Raw genomic sequence first — 20,199 nt, 5'->3', positions numbered from 1 at the left:
TTACACATTGAATCCCTTCTCTGTTGTCCCTGCTCAGGGATCTGTCTGGATCTTTTCCAGGTTTTTCAGACTTACAGTGAATTTAATCTTTCTGGGGATTGCTCCAAATCACTCTTAGGTCCCTTCACCAGCCTGTCTTCTGTTTCCCCCATAGTTTTTCTCAGTTTGCTTTTGTTCATCACAAAGCCTTACCAGCTGTGAGGGTGCAGGTGGTAGCAGAAGGGATTATAAACTGAGATTGGTATTTTTTCTTTTTGTTACTGTTATCTGTAGCTTTAATATTTTCTGTCTTTGAGTTATGCAGGGGCATGGTTTTGTACAAAATATATTTTCCCTTCTTGTTTTTTTCTTGTTTGGGAAGGAAATTAGGATACAAGTAGCTATACAGCTCTCATAGTCCTCAGATACTCAGAGGTCTAACATACTCTAACTTTTAAAAGACCAAGATTGATATTACTTTTTTCTTACATGTTTCACCAGTGAAACCATCAGGGCTTCAAGTTTTCTTGGTAGAAAGGTTTTTGATATGAATCCAATGTCTTCTAAAAAGTATAGAGCTATTCAGTGTTTCTATTTCTTCTTGAGTCACTTTGAGTAAATTATATTTTTAAAGGAATTTTCCATTTAATCTACATTATCAAATATATTAGCTTGAAGTTGTTCATAATATTTCCTATTCTCATTTTTAATGTCTGTAGAACTTCATCCCCCTTCTTTCATTCCTGATATTAGTAATTTGTGTTTTCTCTCATTTTTTTTCCTTGATTAGTCTTACTAGGGGATTATAAATTTTGTTGTTTAATACCGAATTTGGCTTTGGAATTTTATTGTGGGTATGTCTTCCCTTTATTATTTCTTTGTTTATACTTACTTTGGTTTTAATTTATACTTCTTTTTGTCAGCTTCTTCAGATAGAAACTTTAATTTTTTACTTTAAATCCTTCTTTCTAATTAGGCTTTAAAGTTATAAATTTCCCTGTAAGTACTTTAACTGTATCCCACAAGTTTTGATATGTTTTCACTACCATTCAGTTTGAAATACTGTCTTCTTCAGCTCATGGGAAATTTAGAAACATGTTGCTTAATTTACACATACTTAAGGATTTTCTAGGTATATTTTCATTATGGATTCATAATTTAATTCAGTGGTAGTCAGAGAATATACCTTGTAATTTCAATCTTTTGAAGCCTATTGAGATTTAATTTATGGCCCAATTTATATCCTATCTTGGTGAATATTTCATGTTCATTTGAAAAGAACTGTACTTTGCGGTTGTTCCTTGCAGTGTTTTATAGATGTCAATTAAGCTAAGTTGTTTGACAGTATTCAGATCCCTATGTCTTTATTAATATTTTGTATAGTTGTTTTAACATTAATGAACAAGGGGTGTTAAAATCTCCCACTATGATTGTGAGTTTGTCTATTTTTACTTTTAGTTTCTCAGTTTTTGCTTCATGTATTTTATTTTTAAAAGTTTATTTATTTATTTTGAGAGATGGGGAGGGGGGCACAAAGAAAGGGAGAATCCCAGGCAGGGATTCTCCATGTCATCATGGAGCCTGATGCAGGGTGCAGACCCACGAACTGTGAGATCATGACCTGAGCCAAAATCAAGAGTCATACACTCAACCAACTGAGCCACCCAGGCACCACTGCTTCATGTTTTTAAAATCCCTGGCATTAGGTACCAACACATTAAGGATTAGCTATCTTATAAATGAACTGCTCCTTTTATAAACATTATGAAGTGTGCTCCCCATTATCTCTAGTAATACTCTTTGACTTGAAGTCTACTCTAATATTAACATAGCAAAGCCACTTTTCTTATGCTTGTTGTTTACATGGTATTATCTTTTCACTCTGTGTTACACGTTATCTGTGTCTTTAAATTTAAAGCATCTCTTGTCGAAAGCTTATAGTTGAGTCTTGCTCTTTTACTCAGTCTGATAATCTCTGCCTTTTACTTGGAGTATTTGGCTCATTTGCACTTAATATAATTATTGATATAGTTGGGTGTAATTTTACCATTTCATATTTGTTTTACTTTTGTCCCTTCTGAATTATGGAGGTTTTGTTTTTTTGTTTACTCTGTTGTGTTTTTATTGCCTTCTTTTGGGCTGATCAATATTTTGAAATGTCCAATTGTATTTCATCTAAGCTTTGTAGCTCTACCTCCTATTATTATTTTCTAAGCAGTTAGCCAACAATATGCACCCATAACTCATTAAAGTCTATTTGGAGTTAGCAACATATTACTTAATCCTGCCACCACACATCTGACTCTTTCCACTTCTGATGATCATTCTGACATTTTCTGTCTCAAAACAGAATTCAGGACTTAACCACATCAATAATTATGAAATGAAAAGAGACAGATACTCTAATTAAAAGACATAGATAATCAGACTGAATAAAAAAGCAAGACCCAATTATAAGCTGTCTAAAATCTCAACCTCCAGGAGAGGGTATCTCACAGAAAGTATCACAGAAACAGACCAAGGGACATGTGGGTAAGGGCTTGGGATCATAGCATGACAAAATCTGAGTCCTGTGAGAAGTATACGTTGCCTTTCTGGCTCAGTTTCCAGGTATTCTGGGACATCCCATTGAGCATTCTGCCATCTAATTAGGTATTTTCCAAAAATCACTCATCAGAAAGCAAGCCCAGGTCCTTCCAAGCAAGGTGAGGTGGCCACACACTCACTTAAAACTTGCAATTTCTCCATATGGCAGATGTTCCCAAGGAGAATCTTAGCCTGACCCATATGCCCAACCAAGGGCACAGAGCAGATTTACCGGCTGGATACCAGGAGCAACACAGGAAGGTGAGCCAGAAAAGGCTAGAGCCAGGTTGTAACACCTATGAGCTGTGTGACCTTGGGTGAACCACTTGAGGCTCTGAGGTATGGGGTCCATATCTCAATGGGCATGGTAAAACCTAGTGCTGTTTATGTGAACAGTGCCCCCTGCAGTTGTGCAGAGCTTATTCTGCACAGCCACGAGTGGAAGCCCGGACAAAGCCTACCCTGCAGAGGTGCTGTGAGAATTTCGTGAGGTAGACTATGAAATACAACCACCCCAGAGCCTGACAAACGAGACACAGTAAATCCATTATGGTCCATCCATCCAGTGGAATACCACAGAGCCATGAAAACTCTTGATTGAGATCTCTGTTTACTGAGGCACAAAGTTCCTCATGCTTTATTGTGAAGGGGGAAATGTAGTCTACTGAATACCAGGGGTAATTTGATCTGATTTCCATCAACACACATATGGATATGTAGGCATGGAAAATGCCATGACAGGAAAAACCCAAAATGTTGTCTGATTTGGAGTGCAGCGTTTTTCCTTTGTTAAGATTTCCACATTTTTCTAACATGAATATGCTTTCAATTTGAAATTAGAAAAAAAAAAATAAAATTTATTTTTAGTTGGCTCTTTTCCTTTCTATGAATCCTCTCTGAACTCCATCTATAAAATGGAAATAATGATAAAAAGAGAAAACATAATGCTGCAGATATCTTATCCCACTGCACACCTAAGGCAGAAATTAGGACATTCATTTTATAGAGGAGGAAATGAATTCTTGGAGTGGGCAGTGCTCCCATATAGAAGGTAACACTCTTTCCTTACAGGGCTGTCTGTGGTTTGATGCCAGGAAGGAGCATGGGTGTCTGGTCAAGTGTCAGGTGCCCACAGTGGGCAGTAGGATGGCATGGTCAGAGCATGGGCTCTGGAGCCAGAGGGCCTGTATTAAATCCCAGCCCTGTCCCTTCCAGCTTATGTAATCTTGGTTGAGTGACTTCACCTCTCTGAGCCTCAGCTTCCTTATCTGTAAAACAGGGGTAGCTTCTTTACAGAGTAAGCACTTGATGAGTGAGAGTTTTGGTCAGATTAATATCCTCTAGGCTAGCTCTGGCATCCTGATTTCAGCAGGGACGGTCTCTCTCTCTCTCTCTCTCTCTCTCTCTCTCTCTCTCTCTCTGACATACATTATCCAGAGGAAGGTAGACCCTGAGTGGTCACGGAGCAAAGCTTTGCAACCACGTTCCTGCTCTGATGTCCATATCCACCACCTTGCCCAGCTTGGTGGGTTAGAGGGGTGCTTCCTGGTGGGTTAGAGGGGTGCTTCCTGATCTATGTGTGCCACATAAAAAAGGATATGGATACTGTGGACCAACATTTTCCACAGAGGCAGTGTGGCTCCCACAAGTGCTTGGGGGTGGTCACAATAAATGGGGGCATGACTTGCACTGAGTAGATGGAGGCCCGAAAGGCTAAGCAACCTGTGCTGGTCTTGACAAACTATTCTACTACACATTCTTGTAGGTGAAAAACTTATTTAGACTTAACTGAGTTTAGAACCTAACCATTTGTCATGAGAACACAAACTATTTTCATACTTTTTAACACACATTTTCCTAGAATTCAAACACCATGTAGATTGTGAATCACAACCATGTAAATTCACCATTTTGTGTCATCGCCTCAGCAACAATAACTCTGCCTGTAGTGTGTTTGATACAAACACATCAATCTATACTTAAGAATGTCACACTCAGTGATTTTATATCTAAAAGAGGGAAAGGGAGAGAGGTTCTCTAGGCAGAGAGAACGGTATGTGCAAAGACCCTGTGGTGGGAGGGAGCAAGTGACGTTGCAAAAGCAGATCACTGCAGTGGGGCAGCATGAGCACGGGGGGGATGATGTTGGGGGTGAGGCTACAAAGGCTGGGCAACACGGGGCCTTGGGGTCATGCTTAGAATCCACTACTATGAGAAGTAAAGAAGAGCTTTTCACCAGAGATGGACATACTCAGATCTGCATTTTGAAAGAAATCAATCTACACATGGAACAGAAGGGGCAACAGTGGAGGCTAGGAGGCCCGTGGAAGGTTCCTGCGATCATCCAGGTGAGCGGTGATGGTGGTCTGGGCTGGTGGGGAGACAGTGTAGCTGGGGGAAAGTACATGAAGTGGAGCAATACTGAGGAGGCGGAAGCTATACAACCTGAGGACGTCTTGGATATGGAAATGAGGAGGTGTCAAGGTTTTTCTCCCGTGATCCTGGTTTGAGGATGGATGGCGGGCCACCTCCTAAGACCTGAACCCAGGAGGAGAATGAGCTGAGGAGGCAGATCACACTTGTGCTATGACCTTCAATCACCCGAGGCCTCCCTCGCCTTTGGCGAACTTACCTGACTCTGCCACCTCGGCAATGGGCACCCCCTGCTCGTATGCCATGAAGCCCAGGACTGAGAAGATGGCAAAGCCAGCCACAAAGCTGGTGCCACTGTTCAGGCAACACAGCATGATGCAGTCCCTGTGGGGAAGCAGCGAGAGGGGCTGAGGTCAGAGTGGGCGGAACAGGTGCCCTGCTTGAACATTCTGTGTGAGCACCACCGCCAATCCTGTGGGGCAGGCAGGGCACGGTGGGCACAGACAGCCCCATTTGCCTGATGAAGCCCTGGTGGTTCAGAGAGGTTAGGTGGCTGGCTCACGGTCACACAGCTGCTCCTGCATTTTTAGAAGATAAGGTGGGTCATGGACCAGTCGCATGGAAGAGGGATGGGAAGGAAGAAAGGCTGGCAAGTGAGAAAATGCACTAGTGAGAAGATAGTTGGAGACAAAGCAACACTCCTCCAAATCCCCAGAAGGAAACAAAACCAGGGAAATGACAGAGGAGTGATTTCCTGGGAGCCCAAGGAGGGCCGGAGAGGCCTCTGAGAAATGGCTCCTTCTCAGGGGAGCATCCACAGACTTTACACCGGCAGCTCCCAGCAGCTTCAGGAGGAAACACCCTCCCAAAGGTCAAGCTTCTTGCCAGGCTGTTTACTGGAGCAGAGCCTCACTGGCCTCACTGAAGTCCCTATGAGGCAGCAGCCCCTCCCAGGTTGGATCCCGCATGGAGGGATTACGGGAGCAGTGACTGTCTCTTGCCCTTGGGAGGGGCTTACCAGCAAAGAAGCACCAGCATAAAGCTGCAACCAGGAGAAATCGGAGTACAAACGACTGGGTTTTGTCAAGATGAAAACAGAACCCTCAAGTCCCGGCCTCTCCTACCTCAGGCACTGCATTCTCACGGGGCCAACTCAGGGAATCGGCCTCCCTGGATCTCAGCTGCTGCCAGCATGCGCCAGGAAGTTAGGCTTACGACACGCGCGATGCCCCATTTTACAGGGAGGAGCTCCCAAGTGGCCTGTCCAGCCATTTGTCTGGGGTATGATGCGCCGGGGGCGTCCCTGTGGTGGTGCTGGTGGGCTTCCTCTGGTCACACCCTAGCAGGCCTAGTCCCCTCGTCCCATGGTGCTTTCCCATGGCCGTCCAGCTAGTGCTGCCTACAGCAGTAAGAACTTCCTCGTGTGTGTTCGACCAAAACCAGCCTTCTCTGGTGAGTTTTAGTTCTGCCCTCCCTAACAGCCTGCAGCTCCTTCAGCTTTGGCAGATCTGAAGATAGTGGCCCGATATCCCCTTTGGGTTTTCGGTTCCCTCAGTTAACTGCCCCAGTTCCTTTACCAGTTGTTCATCTGGCTTGTGATCTGGAATCCACTCCAGCTGACCCAGCCCCTCTTCAAATGCCCTATCCAGGACTGAGTGCTCGACTCAAGAACACAGCAGGGCTCTCACCTCCTCTTCTCCGGACAGCCTGCCTTTTGTAATGTAACCAAGGGCTACACTAATGTTGGTGACTTGTGACACCCAGCTGCCTTGCAATGACTCTGAGAATCAAGGGCACATTGGAGTAGGCATTACCCTGGGGGTCAGGAGACGTGGGCCCTACTTCCCCCTGCAGAATCTTCTCTCTGGACCTGACCTCCCCATGGGACAAAGTGCTTAAGAACAGGGTTTCTTGGGCCTTATGACAAATTATGTAATTTTCCAGCAAGTAGTCATCTCCCCCTACCTTCTTCCTGGGTTCAAGTATGCTTCCCCACTGACTTTGGGCTTAGCCACATGACTTTCTTTGGTCACAGGATATTAGCAGATGTGATACAAACAGAGGCTTCAGGTAACACTTAGGTGATTGAACTTTCCCTTTATGCCTTCTGTGACTTGCCATGAGAGGAACTGCCCCAGGGGAGCTGCTGTCCTCATAGTCTGCACCCCACGATGTACACACATGAAGCAGACTTGAGCCTGCCCTGGGTCCTGGGGCTGAATCCAACCAATTCACAGCCTGCGGGAGAGCTTGCCCAGTTGTCCAGGAGACTTGAGAGTAATAAAAGCAAATGCTTGTCATGTTAAACCACTGAGTTCATGGGGATGTTTGTTACACAGCATTACTGTAGCAGTCAGTGACTGATTACAGGTCTCTTTAAATAACTCTTCTGGCACTGTGGATGTAGGCTGGGCTGGCAGACCTGAAGACTATCTGCAAGCCTGATATCTCTCCTCTTTTTTTTTAAATGCCTGTTTTTTTGTTTATTTATTTATGAGAGAGAGACAGAGAGAGAGACAGAGAGATAAGGAGGGGCAGAGAGAGAGGGAGACAGAAGATTCCAAGTGGGCTCTGCACTGACAGCAGAGAGCCTGATGTGGGACTCAAACCCATGAACCGAACCGTTAGATCATGACCTGAGCTGAAGTCAGATGCTCAACTGACTGAGCCACCCGGGCATCCCAGATTTCTCTCCTCTTAAAAGGAAATGCAGCTCAGTCAAGGTAAGGGGAGATTTATCTCTACGGTTGGGGTAAAGCTGCTCTTCATGCCTATTTCCTGACCCTGCCTTATCAAACAGTGGGAAATAAGGGTGTCCTGAGGAAAGCACTTTCTCTATATCCTCTCTATTCTGGAAATCTCCTGTATAATTTGAATCTGCAATGTACCTAGTCCTGTGCTATGGTTTCTTGAACATTGTGTCACTGAATCTTGAGGCTCAGGGAGGAGAATCACCTACTCAAGGTCTCAGGGGCATCTTGGGATGAGGTTGGGATGTGTGTCCATTTGTCTCAGATGCTAAAACCCATGCTTTTTCCAGGAGCTACACAAAAACAATGCCCCCTAAGAATTAAGACTTTCAGATCCTGACTTGTGGACAGTTATCTGTGGGCACTCATGTGGTTGTTGAAAAACAAATATCCCTTATTGCAAACTCCCCATCTGTCCCCAGGGGCCTCTTGAGTGAGTTCCTCATACCACAGAAGGACAGAGAAGCACTAAGCAGACCTGAGGTCCCTTCCAGCCCTGCATCCCACCCCTTGGCCCTCAGAGCACTCACACCTTTTAAGCAGAAGGAGCTTAGCAGCCTGTTCTGAAGTGAGGATTTTCCCCGCCTGGTTTGCTGCATTTCCCATCCCTCTAATTCCTTCCTGCAGGGCACCTTCTAGGTGAAAAGCTTATATAACAAGCGCTTTAAAGTTGGCAGGAACTGAGCTGGGCTTTGAAGACCTCCAGAAGCTATTAGGCTGTCAGAAGGGAGGGTACTAATTTACTCCCTCTGAGTTGGGAAGACCTGTTCGCAGAGAAATGGAAATAAAATGGGCCTTCAGATGTTGCAACATCCCCTGGGGGATTTTCTTTCTTCTGCTGCCTCTTGGATGGGACAGCAGAAGAGATCTGTGGTGGCCAGCATATCTTATCCACACGCTCCGTGGGGGAGACGGTTGTAGGACACGGCCCGAAGACAGGGCAGTCTTGGCCAAATCCTTGTCAGCTACAGATGTTGGGAAAGAACTGGCCATCCCTGTTGCTGAGGAATAGCGGTGCAGGAACTAGAAAGCCCTGAGTTCAAAGCCATGTTCCACCACTGGTAATAATGAACATGAGCAAGTGACTTATTTGGGGGCCTCAGTTTCCTCATCTGTGTAACAGATGGCTCCTTCCCTGCTTCCTGACACACTGGGCAGCACTGTAGTAGGCTCAAGGGATGGTGGCCAACAAGAACTAGCTTGTGTCCTCATGGAGCTGACAGCCAGGCAGTGGCCAAGTGATTTCTGCAGTGTCCTGCACAGAAGGCTGGTTTAAGTCAGCAGTCACGCTGGTGTGGTGACAGCTGTGTGCAGACAGCATTCTTCAACATCCCAAGTGGCTCACACTCAACCCCGACCAGAGGACTGCCATGCTGTTCTCCCTGCCCCATGCCTTTCTCTTCCTGTCCGTGGTTACTGTTTTGCATTGTGGCTGACAGAGTGCTTTGCCTCTCACCCCCAACACCCACCTCCCCACGAACGCCTGGAAGGTAGAAAGGATCATATGGACAACCTGGCATGGTCTTCTGCCTCTCCAGCATCCTTCTGCCCAGCCATACCCAATACCTCTCTGCCCAAGGGCCCCCAGGAACAACAGAACTTGCTGCCTAATGGCATACTGGATTCCACAATGGCTTTTCCTTACAGCATGCTGGACCTGGCCACTTTCACTTCCTCAGTGCCTCTGTTTCCCCAACTTACAAAATCTGTAGACCGAGGCTGTGCCATTCCTGTGTGTTATCTCCTAAGGTACCAATGCTGGTGTCTTGCACTCAGCAGACACGCAATGCACATGGTTTTAACGAATGGGTTAATAAAGCAATCACAAAGCTAGCTTTCAGAGAGATGTGGCAGGGCCCTGGGATGGAAAAATGGGAGACCTCAGGCAGAGTCCAGGCTCTACTGTGTACAGCTGAGGGGGGTCACTTCCGTGAGCCTCTCTTTCCCCATCTCAAAGATGGGGATAACATGGGAGGGACTTTTATCATGCCAAAAGTTCTTTCAAATGCACGATCTCCCTTGAGCCACATAGCAACCAAATTGCGTGGTTATTAAATACAAGTCTCCTGAAGAGCCACCTACTATGACCAGGAGTTGAATTCAGGGGTACAGAGATCTCAGCAAACAGACCACTGGCTAGAATCCAGAGTGCCAATTTCCCTTCTGCCATGCACTACTTGGTGACCTTGAGTGGGTTCCTGGCCCTCAGTGGGTCTCAGCCTCACAGTAGAAATCAGGCTGCAGGCATGAGAAGCCAGGCAGCCAGGGTCAGACAGTCTCAGGCTCACCTCCCAACCTGGGCAATTCCCTTCCCAGTTCTGGGTGTGGGCACATGCAGGAGGCCAGGCAGGGAGGCCGAGGGGTAAGATGGGGCACTAGTCATTCCAGATGGGATAGGAGAGGACCCTAAAATCAAGTGAGAAGGGGCAAGAAGCAGGGTTCTGAACAGAAGGCAGAAGAACAAAGCCCTCACTGTCAGAAGACCTGAGTTAAAGTCCCAGTTTTGCCGCTTACTAGAGATGTGACCTTGGGCAAGTCACTTACCTGCCCTGGGATAAATCTTTGCCACACAGGGTGGGATGGGGGCCTGAATAAGACTCCTGGGGTGGATTCACATTCAGTCTGCAACACACTCTGATCACATTCGTTATTTTCCTAGCTCCTCAAGTGGCCCGCTCTTTGATCCTGGGGCAGGGAGAGGACGAGAAACAGACTGCCTGTCTTGTCCTGGCCCTGCAAGGTGGGAAGACGAATGTGACCTAGCCTGACAGTGTGGAGCTCTTGGGGTCTGGTGGAGGTTTGGGGTTTGGCAGGGCCACAAAATGCTCACCTGTAGCAGTTGTTGTTATAATTGTTATAACTTCCCAGAGCAGTCAGGCAACCCAGGCAGATGGCATAGGAGAAAAAGATCTGTGTCCCAGCATCTACCCAGACCTGCAGGAAGGCACAAAGAGGTCAGCATAAAGAGAAGTCAGATGAGTGATGGCCCTGTTCTCTGAAATCCCCCACCCACACCTTATCATCCAAAAAGTCTAGACGGAGAAATAAACGAACTTCCTAAACTTCTCAGGAACGTGTTTTAGAAGTTCTGTTATTGGGGACTGCTTCATTAAATATACATGTCCTTAATTAATTCCAGAATCTTCCAGAGGTTATGGGTAACAGTTCGCTGAACAGCAAGAATTTGGATGTTTAGGTCCCTGCTCCAGCTTGTGTGACCTTGGAAAAGCTACTTAACCTCTCTGAGGCTTAGTCTCCTCATCCGCGAAGTGGGGAATGAACTTCCCTCTTAGGATTGTCAAGAGGATTTGTGTGATACGGAATGGAAGCTCCTGGGACCCAGCTCATAAGGCAAGTCATATTTAAGCCAAATTGAGTGACTTCTTATCTTTGTGATTAAGATTACCATGAGAAAACTGTCACAGGATTCTGCCCATGAGAAAATATTTGCATAGCTGATCTGAGCATAAGAGGTGGCAGGGAAGGGGTAGGAGAAGGGGGAGGCCCACCTGTATCTTTCACCTTTCAAAACAGATGCATTTTAGGCTTCCTCTGTGGTACTTAATGGAAACTACTTTCTTAGTTTCCAGGCTCCTCTCTGCCAAAAACTGCTGTTGACAGCATGAGACGCACACCAGGAGTTACAATGGCTTTTCTAACATGTTTCCCCAGGCTCTCTGTGAGCCCAGCTCCAAGGAAAATCCAGAGCTAAAAGCCAAATGCAGCCGATAATGCTGATGGTTGAGAATAGGGTGCCATCTAGAGAACAAGGCTTTGCACTAAATACAAATACTAGCTACATTTACTGAGCACTTGTTATGTGCTGGGCACCGGGGCTGAGCCCTTTGAGCATTAGGGCATTTGAATATTCACAGCATCCCTACGTGGTAAGTGCTATTATTTATAGCTGAGGAAAGTGAGGAACAGAGAAGTTGAGCAATTTATTCAAGACCACACAGCTGGGAATGGCAGAGGCAAGTCTGTGGAGACCCACCTCTAGAGATACATACTTAACCAATCCCAGAATTTCAGAAGTCCTCTGGGATAATCTCCCACCCAAGACTCTCTTCTGAGTACTCCTGACTATTAGAATAGTCTCTGTTTGATTACTGCTAGTGACAGGAAACTCACTATATCCTGACGTGGCCCTTTCTTCTTTAGAGAGTTATGACCATGAGAACATTTCTTAAAATGAGAGGAAGTCCCCCTTCCTGAAGGTTCCTAGTTCTGGAGCCATCCAGACCACACCTTCCTCTTCTATGCAGTAGCACTTTAGAGATTTGGAGAAAGCACCAGTGCCCCTTGGATCCTAGATCTCGTCCTTCTCCAGGCAAAATCTCTTATTTCTCCTCTCAGGGATTTGATTACAACAGTACAGGTCACTCTACCCTGGATTTGCTGGAGTGTGTTAATCATTCAGCAAAAACTTATTAAAATTAAAGATCTTAATCTTAGGCTGCTTCTCAACCTAAGAAATGAATACATTTTTTCCCTCACTGGAGTGTCCTGGAGCTAAATGAGCATCTCAAGGAGAGCCCTTTTCATGAAGTGTGTGTGTGTGTGTGTGTGTGTGTGTGTGTGTGTGTGTGGAGAGCAGGGGTGCCAGTATAACAGAATGGACTGAGACATGGGGAAGAGGAAATGGAAAGAGTGAATATAACAAGAGCTTTTTCAAGAAATTTTGCCTCCAAAGGGAGTTGGGAGATAGGTAGTGGAAGGGGAATTGAGGGAGAATTTTTTTTTTTAATGGTAGAAACTCAAGGATGCTTAAATGTTGATAGGGAGGGTCCAGTGCAGACACAAATGTTAAAGATTTAGGAGAGAAATGGATGCATTTTTAAGTCCTCCCGCTCTGCCTCAGTTCCCCTATTTGCTACGTCAGTGGATTTTCTTTACCCAAATCCAGGGTAGTGACCTTACTGAGTCATCAAATCCCCAAGAAGGAAAGAGAGGTATTTTGCCTGGAGGAGGGAGAGTTCTAGGGTCTAAGGGCAGGGGTGCTTTCTCTGAATCTCTAAGACCAGTAGTAAATCATACAGAGGGGTAAAACACAGAACAGCTGCTGCCCCAGGAAACCGAAGACCAGATCACAGGAGCTACCCAGTGGGACTCCTGGCACTCTATCAAGCACAGCTCCTCTGGTACCTCACTCTTGCCTGTAATGCCTCTGCAAATTAGATGTCCCTGTACCCAGCCCCTTTCCTGTCCTCTGGCAGACTGTACAGAACTGCTTGAGAAAAACTGCCAGACTTGTGGGAAATCTAGTTTGTCCATCATGACTGAGCTCCATGGCCACTGGTTCCTCTCCACCCAGAACATGGTAAACAAGCTCTCTGTGACTTTGAAAACACCGGAGAGCTTTCTATCCACACACCCTGAAGATGTAACCCCCAAAGAATGACTTTCACTTATGGGGAATTTTCCTTGCAGTCTGTGCATTGAGCACGTCAGCACTAAAACAGACATCTGCTGGTTTTGCCCACCCAGCATCCATCTCCCCCTTTCAGGTAACAGCTCCCCAGTTTTCCTTTGGGAAACCACCTCTTCTCTACTGGGAGGTAGCTTCAGAGATGGTCACATGACCCAGGCCTGGCCAATCAAAGCATTTCTCTTGACCACAGTGATTGATTCAGAGATGAGCATATGATGCAAGCCAAGACAATTAAACTCAATCCTGGGACTTTTACTGAAGCTACTGCAAATGGGATACCTTCTTTTCTCCTAGAGATGCTAAGCTTGTAATTCCTGGGGGTCATCACTGAGCATGAGGGAACAGCCTGCCCGAGAATAAAACCAACGCAGAGGAAAGCAGAGTTTAGAGCAAAGAAAGACTGATATTGATGATATGACTTGAGTACCTGGATCCAGTTATGCCTGAAATGGAGGCCTACCCTAGAACATTGCACTTTCAGAGGCCTATAAATTCCTCTCTTTTTAAAAATGTTTACTTATTTATTTTTGAGAGACAAAGAAAGAGAGAGAGCACACAAGCAGGGGAGGGGCAGAGAGAGAGAGAGAGGGAGACAGAATCTGAAGCAGGCTCCAGACTCTGAGCTGTCAGCACACAGCCTGACACAGGGCTCAAACCCACGAACTGTGAGATCATGACCTGAGCCGAAATCAGACGTTCAACCAAATGAGCCATCCATCTAGGTGCCCCAAATTCCTCTTTTCCTTAAGTCAACTTGAACTGGATTGCTGTCACTTCAAACTCAAAGAATTCTGACTAGTAGCAACATTAAGTGCTTAGAAAAGCCCAGGGGATATAAGCCCAAATCCTTCAATCAATCCTGAATTACTGGTAAACCAGCATTTACTGAGTGCCTTCTGTATGCAGAACCCTGTGCCAGAACCTGAAAGAAATACTGTACAGTTACATATAGCATTTCATCTTTGTCTGCAGATGAGAGAAGCTGAAACATTCAGAGCACAAGGTAGCCAGTACCTAGGAGTGGCTGATGGTGGTGAGGGTGGGGGAAGGATAATTAACGTGCTAGGGCAATCAGAGAAGGTGTGCTTAAAGGCACACCTTTAAAGACAAGAAAGATGCAGGAGGACATTTTGGGTCTGGAAGTTCATGTGACAGGGGGATGTTTTCTCAAACAACTTTTCCTTCTTGCTCCCCTATCTCCAAGGTAAAATGCCTGTCATTGTTATTCTGGTGGTTACCATCAAATTCATGCCTCTATACAATTCCCTTAGTTCCCCCCTCTTTGTGACACTGTGTGTTGCTTCCCAACTATGAGAAATATTGAAATTAGCCAGTAGTCTCAGTTTATTTTTTTTCCCTTTCCTCTAGCAACTAAATAGAAGAAATATTCACTGGTTTCCAGTTGATAGGTAAAAGCAACATGTGAACTTATCCTATCTTCCATATACATACTCCACCGTTTCCCAACTTTAAATTTTGTTCCGTAAGAGCATGATCACAATGTACAGCCATTACATATTATATTGTCTCCGTGACAGCCACGATTCAGTGTGAGCTCTACAGGTGACTATTAATTTAATGCTTACTCCAGCCCTTATGATAATACCTCTCCTGTCAGTTTGGTTGCTGGTAGCCTGTTCTCTAGTAAGTCCCTCAGGCAAGGCTCATGAAAAGTAACATTTCCTGGCTTCTTGTATATTCGTAATAGTTGGCTGATGGCTTTCATACTTGAACGTCTGTATGGCTGCATATAATATCCTTGGTTCTCTTTTTCTTTTCCAGAGAATCTTAAATACATTGCATAGTTTTCCCCTGGCACAGAGTGAAATGTAGAAAAGCCTGAATCCATTCTTCTCACTTACTCTTTTTGTTTGAATGACCGACATTCAGGTGTTTTTTTTTTTTTTTTTCTCTCTCTTTAATGTTCAGTCATTTTTATTAGAATAGGTCTTAACGTTGACTAGTCTGGGTTGATTTTCCTAGGCTTCTGGTGTACTTTTTCAAGATAAAGTTCAAGTCTTCTCTTTTATTTCAGGAAAAAAGAATCCCTGAATTATTGTTTTTAGTATTTATTTTTCTTCCACTGCTTTGGGTTTCTTCTTGGCATACTCATGTATACGTTGGATCTTTTTTTTATATCACTTTTTCTTTTATTCTTTAAATTATCTCTTCATTTCTGACTTTATTTTTTTTTACTTTCCTCTTTTCCATCCCCTATTTACCTTATGATATTACCCATGATGTCTATTCACCTCTTTAGTCCTTCTATTTAGTTATTCCTCCCAAAATGTTTTGCCTTTCTTAAGCAGTACTTCCTGTCAGCCTTATTTTCAAATGTTCTTTTTGTCTCACAATTTCACCTATGCTGTTGTTTTATCACACCTGTTGGTTCTTCATTTCTTTCAGCTTGTTTTGAAATATTAAGTTTTAGCATTCGGCTGTTTTGTGGGCTTGTCTGTGGAATGCATACATTATCTATAGGAATACTATTATGTTCACAATTCTTTTTCTTATAATAGCTTTGTATGGGATTTGACATGATTCTTTTCTGTTGTTCATGTGTAGGGCAGACACATTTTCTTGTCCTCTTAGGAGGAGATTTTCTTGTGTAGAGGAATGGGGGGATAGATGATCCAGGGTAGATTTTCTAGCCTCATAGTTACCTCTTCTGTTATTATCAAACAGTCTTGAAAACTATGACTGTGCAGACAGTACATTCTGAAATTACTGTTCTCTGTTCCCTTCCCCTACTCTTATCCCAAATTTCTCTTTTTGTTTCCTATAGTGTCACTGATCTGCTCAATTTGGATTCTGCTTCTAGTGGTTTCTCCCCAGGGTGGTGTTCTCTCTGGCTATGGAGCCTCAGCTGCTTGGTCCTTAGAGTTCCCAGGGCCCAGACCTCATGCTCGAGCTTCCCAAAGCCTTACCACATTCACCTATAGCTTGGGGCCCACATATATTCCTCTAGTTTTGGCTGACCTTCTTCTCTATTTTTTATTTATTTTTTAGTTTAAATCCAAGTTAGTTAACATATAGGGTAATAATGATTTCAGGAACAGAATTTAGTGATTCATCACTTACATACAATACCCAGTGCTCATTCCAACAAGTGTCCTCCTTAATATCCCTTGCCCATTTAGCTCATTCCCCCACCCAACATCCCACCAGCAACCCTCAGTTTGTTCTCTGTTTTTGTCTCTTATGGTTTGTATCCCTCTCTGTTTTTATATTAGTTTTGCTTCCCTTCCCTCATGTTCATCTGTTTTGTATCTTAAATTCCACATATGAGTGAAGTCATATGATATTTGCCTTTTTCTGACTTACCTCTCTTAGTATAATACACTCCAGTTCCATCCACGTTGTTGCAAATGGCAAGATTTCATTCTCTTTGAATGCTGAGTAATATTCCATTGAATATATATACCACATTTTCTTTATCCATTCATCACTTGATGGACATTTGGGCTCTTTCCATACTTTGGCTACTGTCAATAGTATTGCCATAAACATCGGGGTGCATGTGTGCCTTTGAATCAGCACCCTGTATCCTTTGGATAATACCAAGTAGTGCGATTGCTGAGTCATAGGGTAGTTCTATTTTTAATTTTTTTGAAGAACCTCCATGCTGTTTTCCAGAGTGGCTACACCAGTTTGCATTCCCACCAACAGTGCAAAAGGGTTCCCCTTTCCCCGCACCCTTGCCAATATCTGTTGTTGCCTGAGTTGTTGGTTCTAGCCATTCTGACAGGTGTGAGGTAGTATCTCGTTGTGGCTTTGATTTGCATTTTCCTGATGATGAGTAATGTTGAGCATTTTTTCATGTGTCTGTTAGCCATCTGGATGTCTTTGGAAAAGTTGTCTATTCATGTCTTTTGCCCATTTCTTCACTGGATTATTTGTTTTTTGGGGTGTTGAGTTTGATAAGTTTTTATAGGTCTTGGATATTAACCCTTTATCTGATATATCATTTGCAAATATCTTCTCCCACTCCATTGGTTGCCTTTTAGTTTTGCTGATTGTTTTTTTGCTGTGCAGAAGCTTTTTATGTTGATGAGGTCCCAATAGTTCATTTTTGCTTTTGTTTCCCTTGCCTCCAGAGACAACTAAGAAGTTGCTGCACTCAAGGTCAACGAGGTTGTTGCCTGTTTTCTCTTCTAGGATTTTGATTAGTGGAACAAAATAGAGAACCCAGAAGTAGAACCACAAATGTATGGCCAACTAATTGTTGACAATGCAGGAAAGAATATCCAATGGAATAAAGACAGTCCCTCAGCAAGTGGTGCTGGGAAAACTGGACAGCGACATGCAGAAGGATGAACCTGGACCACTTTCTTACACCACACAGAAAAATAAACTCAAAATGGATGAAAAACCTAAATGTAAGACAGGAAGCCATCAAAGTCCCAGAGGAAAAAATTGGCTGACCTTCTAAGATAGACTTTCCAAGCTTCCCCTCCTAGAGTCCTCTCCTTCCAGGGGTGAACATGTTTTAGAGAGTTCTGGTTTTCCTGGCTCTCAGGCTTCTGAATTCCTTTGGCCTTTGCCTTCATATTCATCTTCTCTCACAAAGTTGACATCATGCAAATGTTACTGTTATCAGCATTTCGCTCCACTTGGTCACATTTTGTGGTTCTTGGAGTCATGAGCTCTAGTTCATGGAGTAATTATTGTGAAGATGTTGTCTGTAGGTTTTTTTGTTTTACTATCCTGGGTTTTCTCTTTGGGTGGAGAGAGTCTGGAAAATTTTAAGGTTGTTTTTTTTTTTGTTTTTTTTTTTTCTTTTTCTGCTGCCATCTTGTCTCCTTGGTTCCCAAGAAATGATCAGGGGGGAGATGAAACAAGATTGGCCTCAACTGGAGATGACAGAATACCCAGGGTTGAGCAATTTAGTAGACAGAGGATAACAGAAGATGAGCTAGTTTTTTAAAGGGAGGGTGGAAGTATAAAGTGGGGAAATGGGGAAGTATGGTTTTGGACAAGGCAAGTTTGAGACATCGAACTGAGATGTGCAGGAGGCAGGGGGATAGTCAAGGGCTAAATATCACAGCCTGGGCTGGAGACACACATTTAGGAGTCATCACAATTTTAGCAGTAACTTTACATCCCCTTGACTCCAGATCCAAACCTTTCTCCACTGGCTTTTTCCATTTTCCACATTTGTAAAACTCAGGTTGATAAAACTCTGCTTAGACACATGCTCATTGGGCATTCAAGAACCAAGAATCTTCAGGGTTAGACTTCATGAAAGTATCTCATGAAGAAGCATGATATATCTTCACATGAAGCCTCCTTAACAGACTTGCCTAAGTGAGGTGTGTCTATGTTCTTAAACATCTGCCTGTCATTGCAAAAATGCAATAAGGTCCCAGTTGTCAGCCTTCCTCCTCATCAGGGAAGGAAATAGTTAACTTATGAGGGAGCTGCTATATTTGTTAAGATAATTACTGCTGGGCTACGCAAGAATAAACAATAAACTCCCAAATCTCAATGGCTTAGGACAACATAAGTTTATCGTTTTTCGTTTGTTTTCCCACAAAAAGCCAAACACAGATTATGAAGGGGCTCTCTTCAACCCATTGACTTAGCAATACAAGCCCTTCTATCTTATCTTCATACTTCTACATCAACGCACCCTCTGAGGCAAAGCAGCATAGAATTGGAGGTCTGCTTGGGAAGTTTTAAGAGTTAGACCCAGGGGTTGATTAAATCAATTCTGCCCACATATCACTAACCAGAACCAGGTTGCATGGCCCCAACCTAAAAGCAAGGGAGTCTGGGAAATGTACTCTTCCTACTTTTGCAGGAAGAAAAAAGGAAGTGAGAACTGGTTGGTAAACACACAGTATTATCTCTGCTATAGGCATTATCCCAAGTCTATTTCCCCTACTTCTTACTTCAACTAGGAATTCCACAAATACCCAGAGATCAAACAAGATTATGGTGGCTCCTGGAATGACTCTATAGAAGATAAAAAGAGAAAGAGAGGCTAATAAAACAGACTAATAACATTTATGAACCCTTCCACCAATCTTAAGGTGATGCCTTAAGAAGTGGGAAACTTCAGGAGCGCCTGGGTGGCTCAGTTGGTTAAGTGTCTGAATTCAGCTCAGGTCATGAACTCGCGGTTGTGAGTTCAAGCCCCGCGTCGGGCTCTGTGCTGACAGCTCAGAGCCTGGAGCCTGCTTCAAATTCTGTGTCTCCCTCTCTCCCTGTTCCTCCCCTGCTCGGGCTCCATCTCTCTCTGTCTCTCGAAAATAAATAAATACATTTTTTAAAAAAAGTGGGAAACATGAGTTAACTGTTGAAAACCTGCCTTGTACTAGAGGTTTTCACAGACACAATGTCATCATTTACATAACCATCCCACTAAGGCAAGTACTCCTATCTCCATTTTTATAGAAGAGGAAATGAGTCCATACAAAGTCAAACAGCTAATCAAGGAGAGAGTCAGGTTTGAACCCAAAGTACTCTGGCTCCATGTTTCAGAGAAAAGCTCGGGCCTCCTGGTGTGCTGAGTAGGCCTGGAGTCTCCACTAGGATACAAACAGCTCTGTGGCTGTCCAGTCAAATAGGACAAAGGCAACCCCACCTTAATGAAAGGAAGACCAGGCAATTGACCAGCATCTCCCAGGATGCTACAAAGGGGGAAGCTCAGTGGAGAAAGGGCTTCCTATTTCTCAACACAATTTGAAGGGAAAATAGTCTCCACAAAACAAACCCTAAGGAAGCTGGGTAAGTAGCTGAGAAACGGATCACTCCCCATGTTCTACAGCAATGAATGGGGGGCGTTCTGGCAGCATGAACGTAGGCGGTCCACATTCAGAGGTTTGGAGAACAGATTTGCATGGGAACAGGGGAGCAGAGCCCCTTTTAGAAGAGAGGTGGTTCCGCCCTCTAGCTCTGGGGTAACCTCACATCTTTCGGGACAGTTGGTTCCAGTGAGCGCTGGTGCACAGTAGGTACAGAAAGCAAAGGATCAGAGTGTAACCCCACTTCCCAATGAGACCCACAGGGCCCAGCACAGGGCTGCACAGAGTAGTAGGTCCTTGATGATATTAGCCAGGAGGAACAAAGAACGGT

General features: G+C 44.3%; 1 protein-coding gene across 1 annotated transcript in view; it reads right to left on the bottom strand.

The window, feature by feature from the left end:
* The window catches only part of SLC6A11 (solute carrier family 6 member 11), a 134,002-nt gene that overhangs the window by 23,664 nt on the left and 90,139 nt on the right, over nucleotides 1-20,199 (bottom strand). The window contains exons 7-8 of the mRNA XM_030307407.1: nucleotides 10,519-10,622; nucleotides 5,198-5,322 (exon numbers count right to left, since the gene is read on the bottom strand). Coding sequence (XP_030163267.1) covers nucleotides 5,198-5,322; nucleotides 10,519-10,622 — 229 coding nt within the window. The remainder of the gene's footprint in view (nucleotides 1-5,197; nucleotides 5,323-10,518; nucleotides 10,623-20,199) is intronic.

Source organism: Lynx canadensis, chromosome A2 (assembly GCF_007474595.2).
Source record: "Lynx canadensis isolate LIC74 chromosome A2, mLynCan4.pri.v2, whole genome shotgun sequence".
Lineage (NCBI taxonomy): Eukaryota > Metazoa > Chordata > Mammalia > Carnivora > Felidae > Lynx > Lynx canadensis.
Note: the sequence above shows the minus strand (reverse complement) of the source record. Positions and strands in the feature narration are given on the sequence as shown.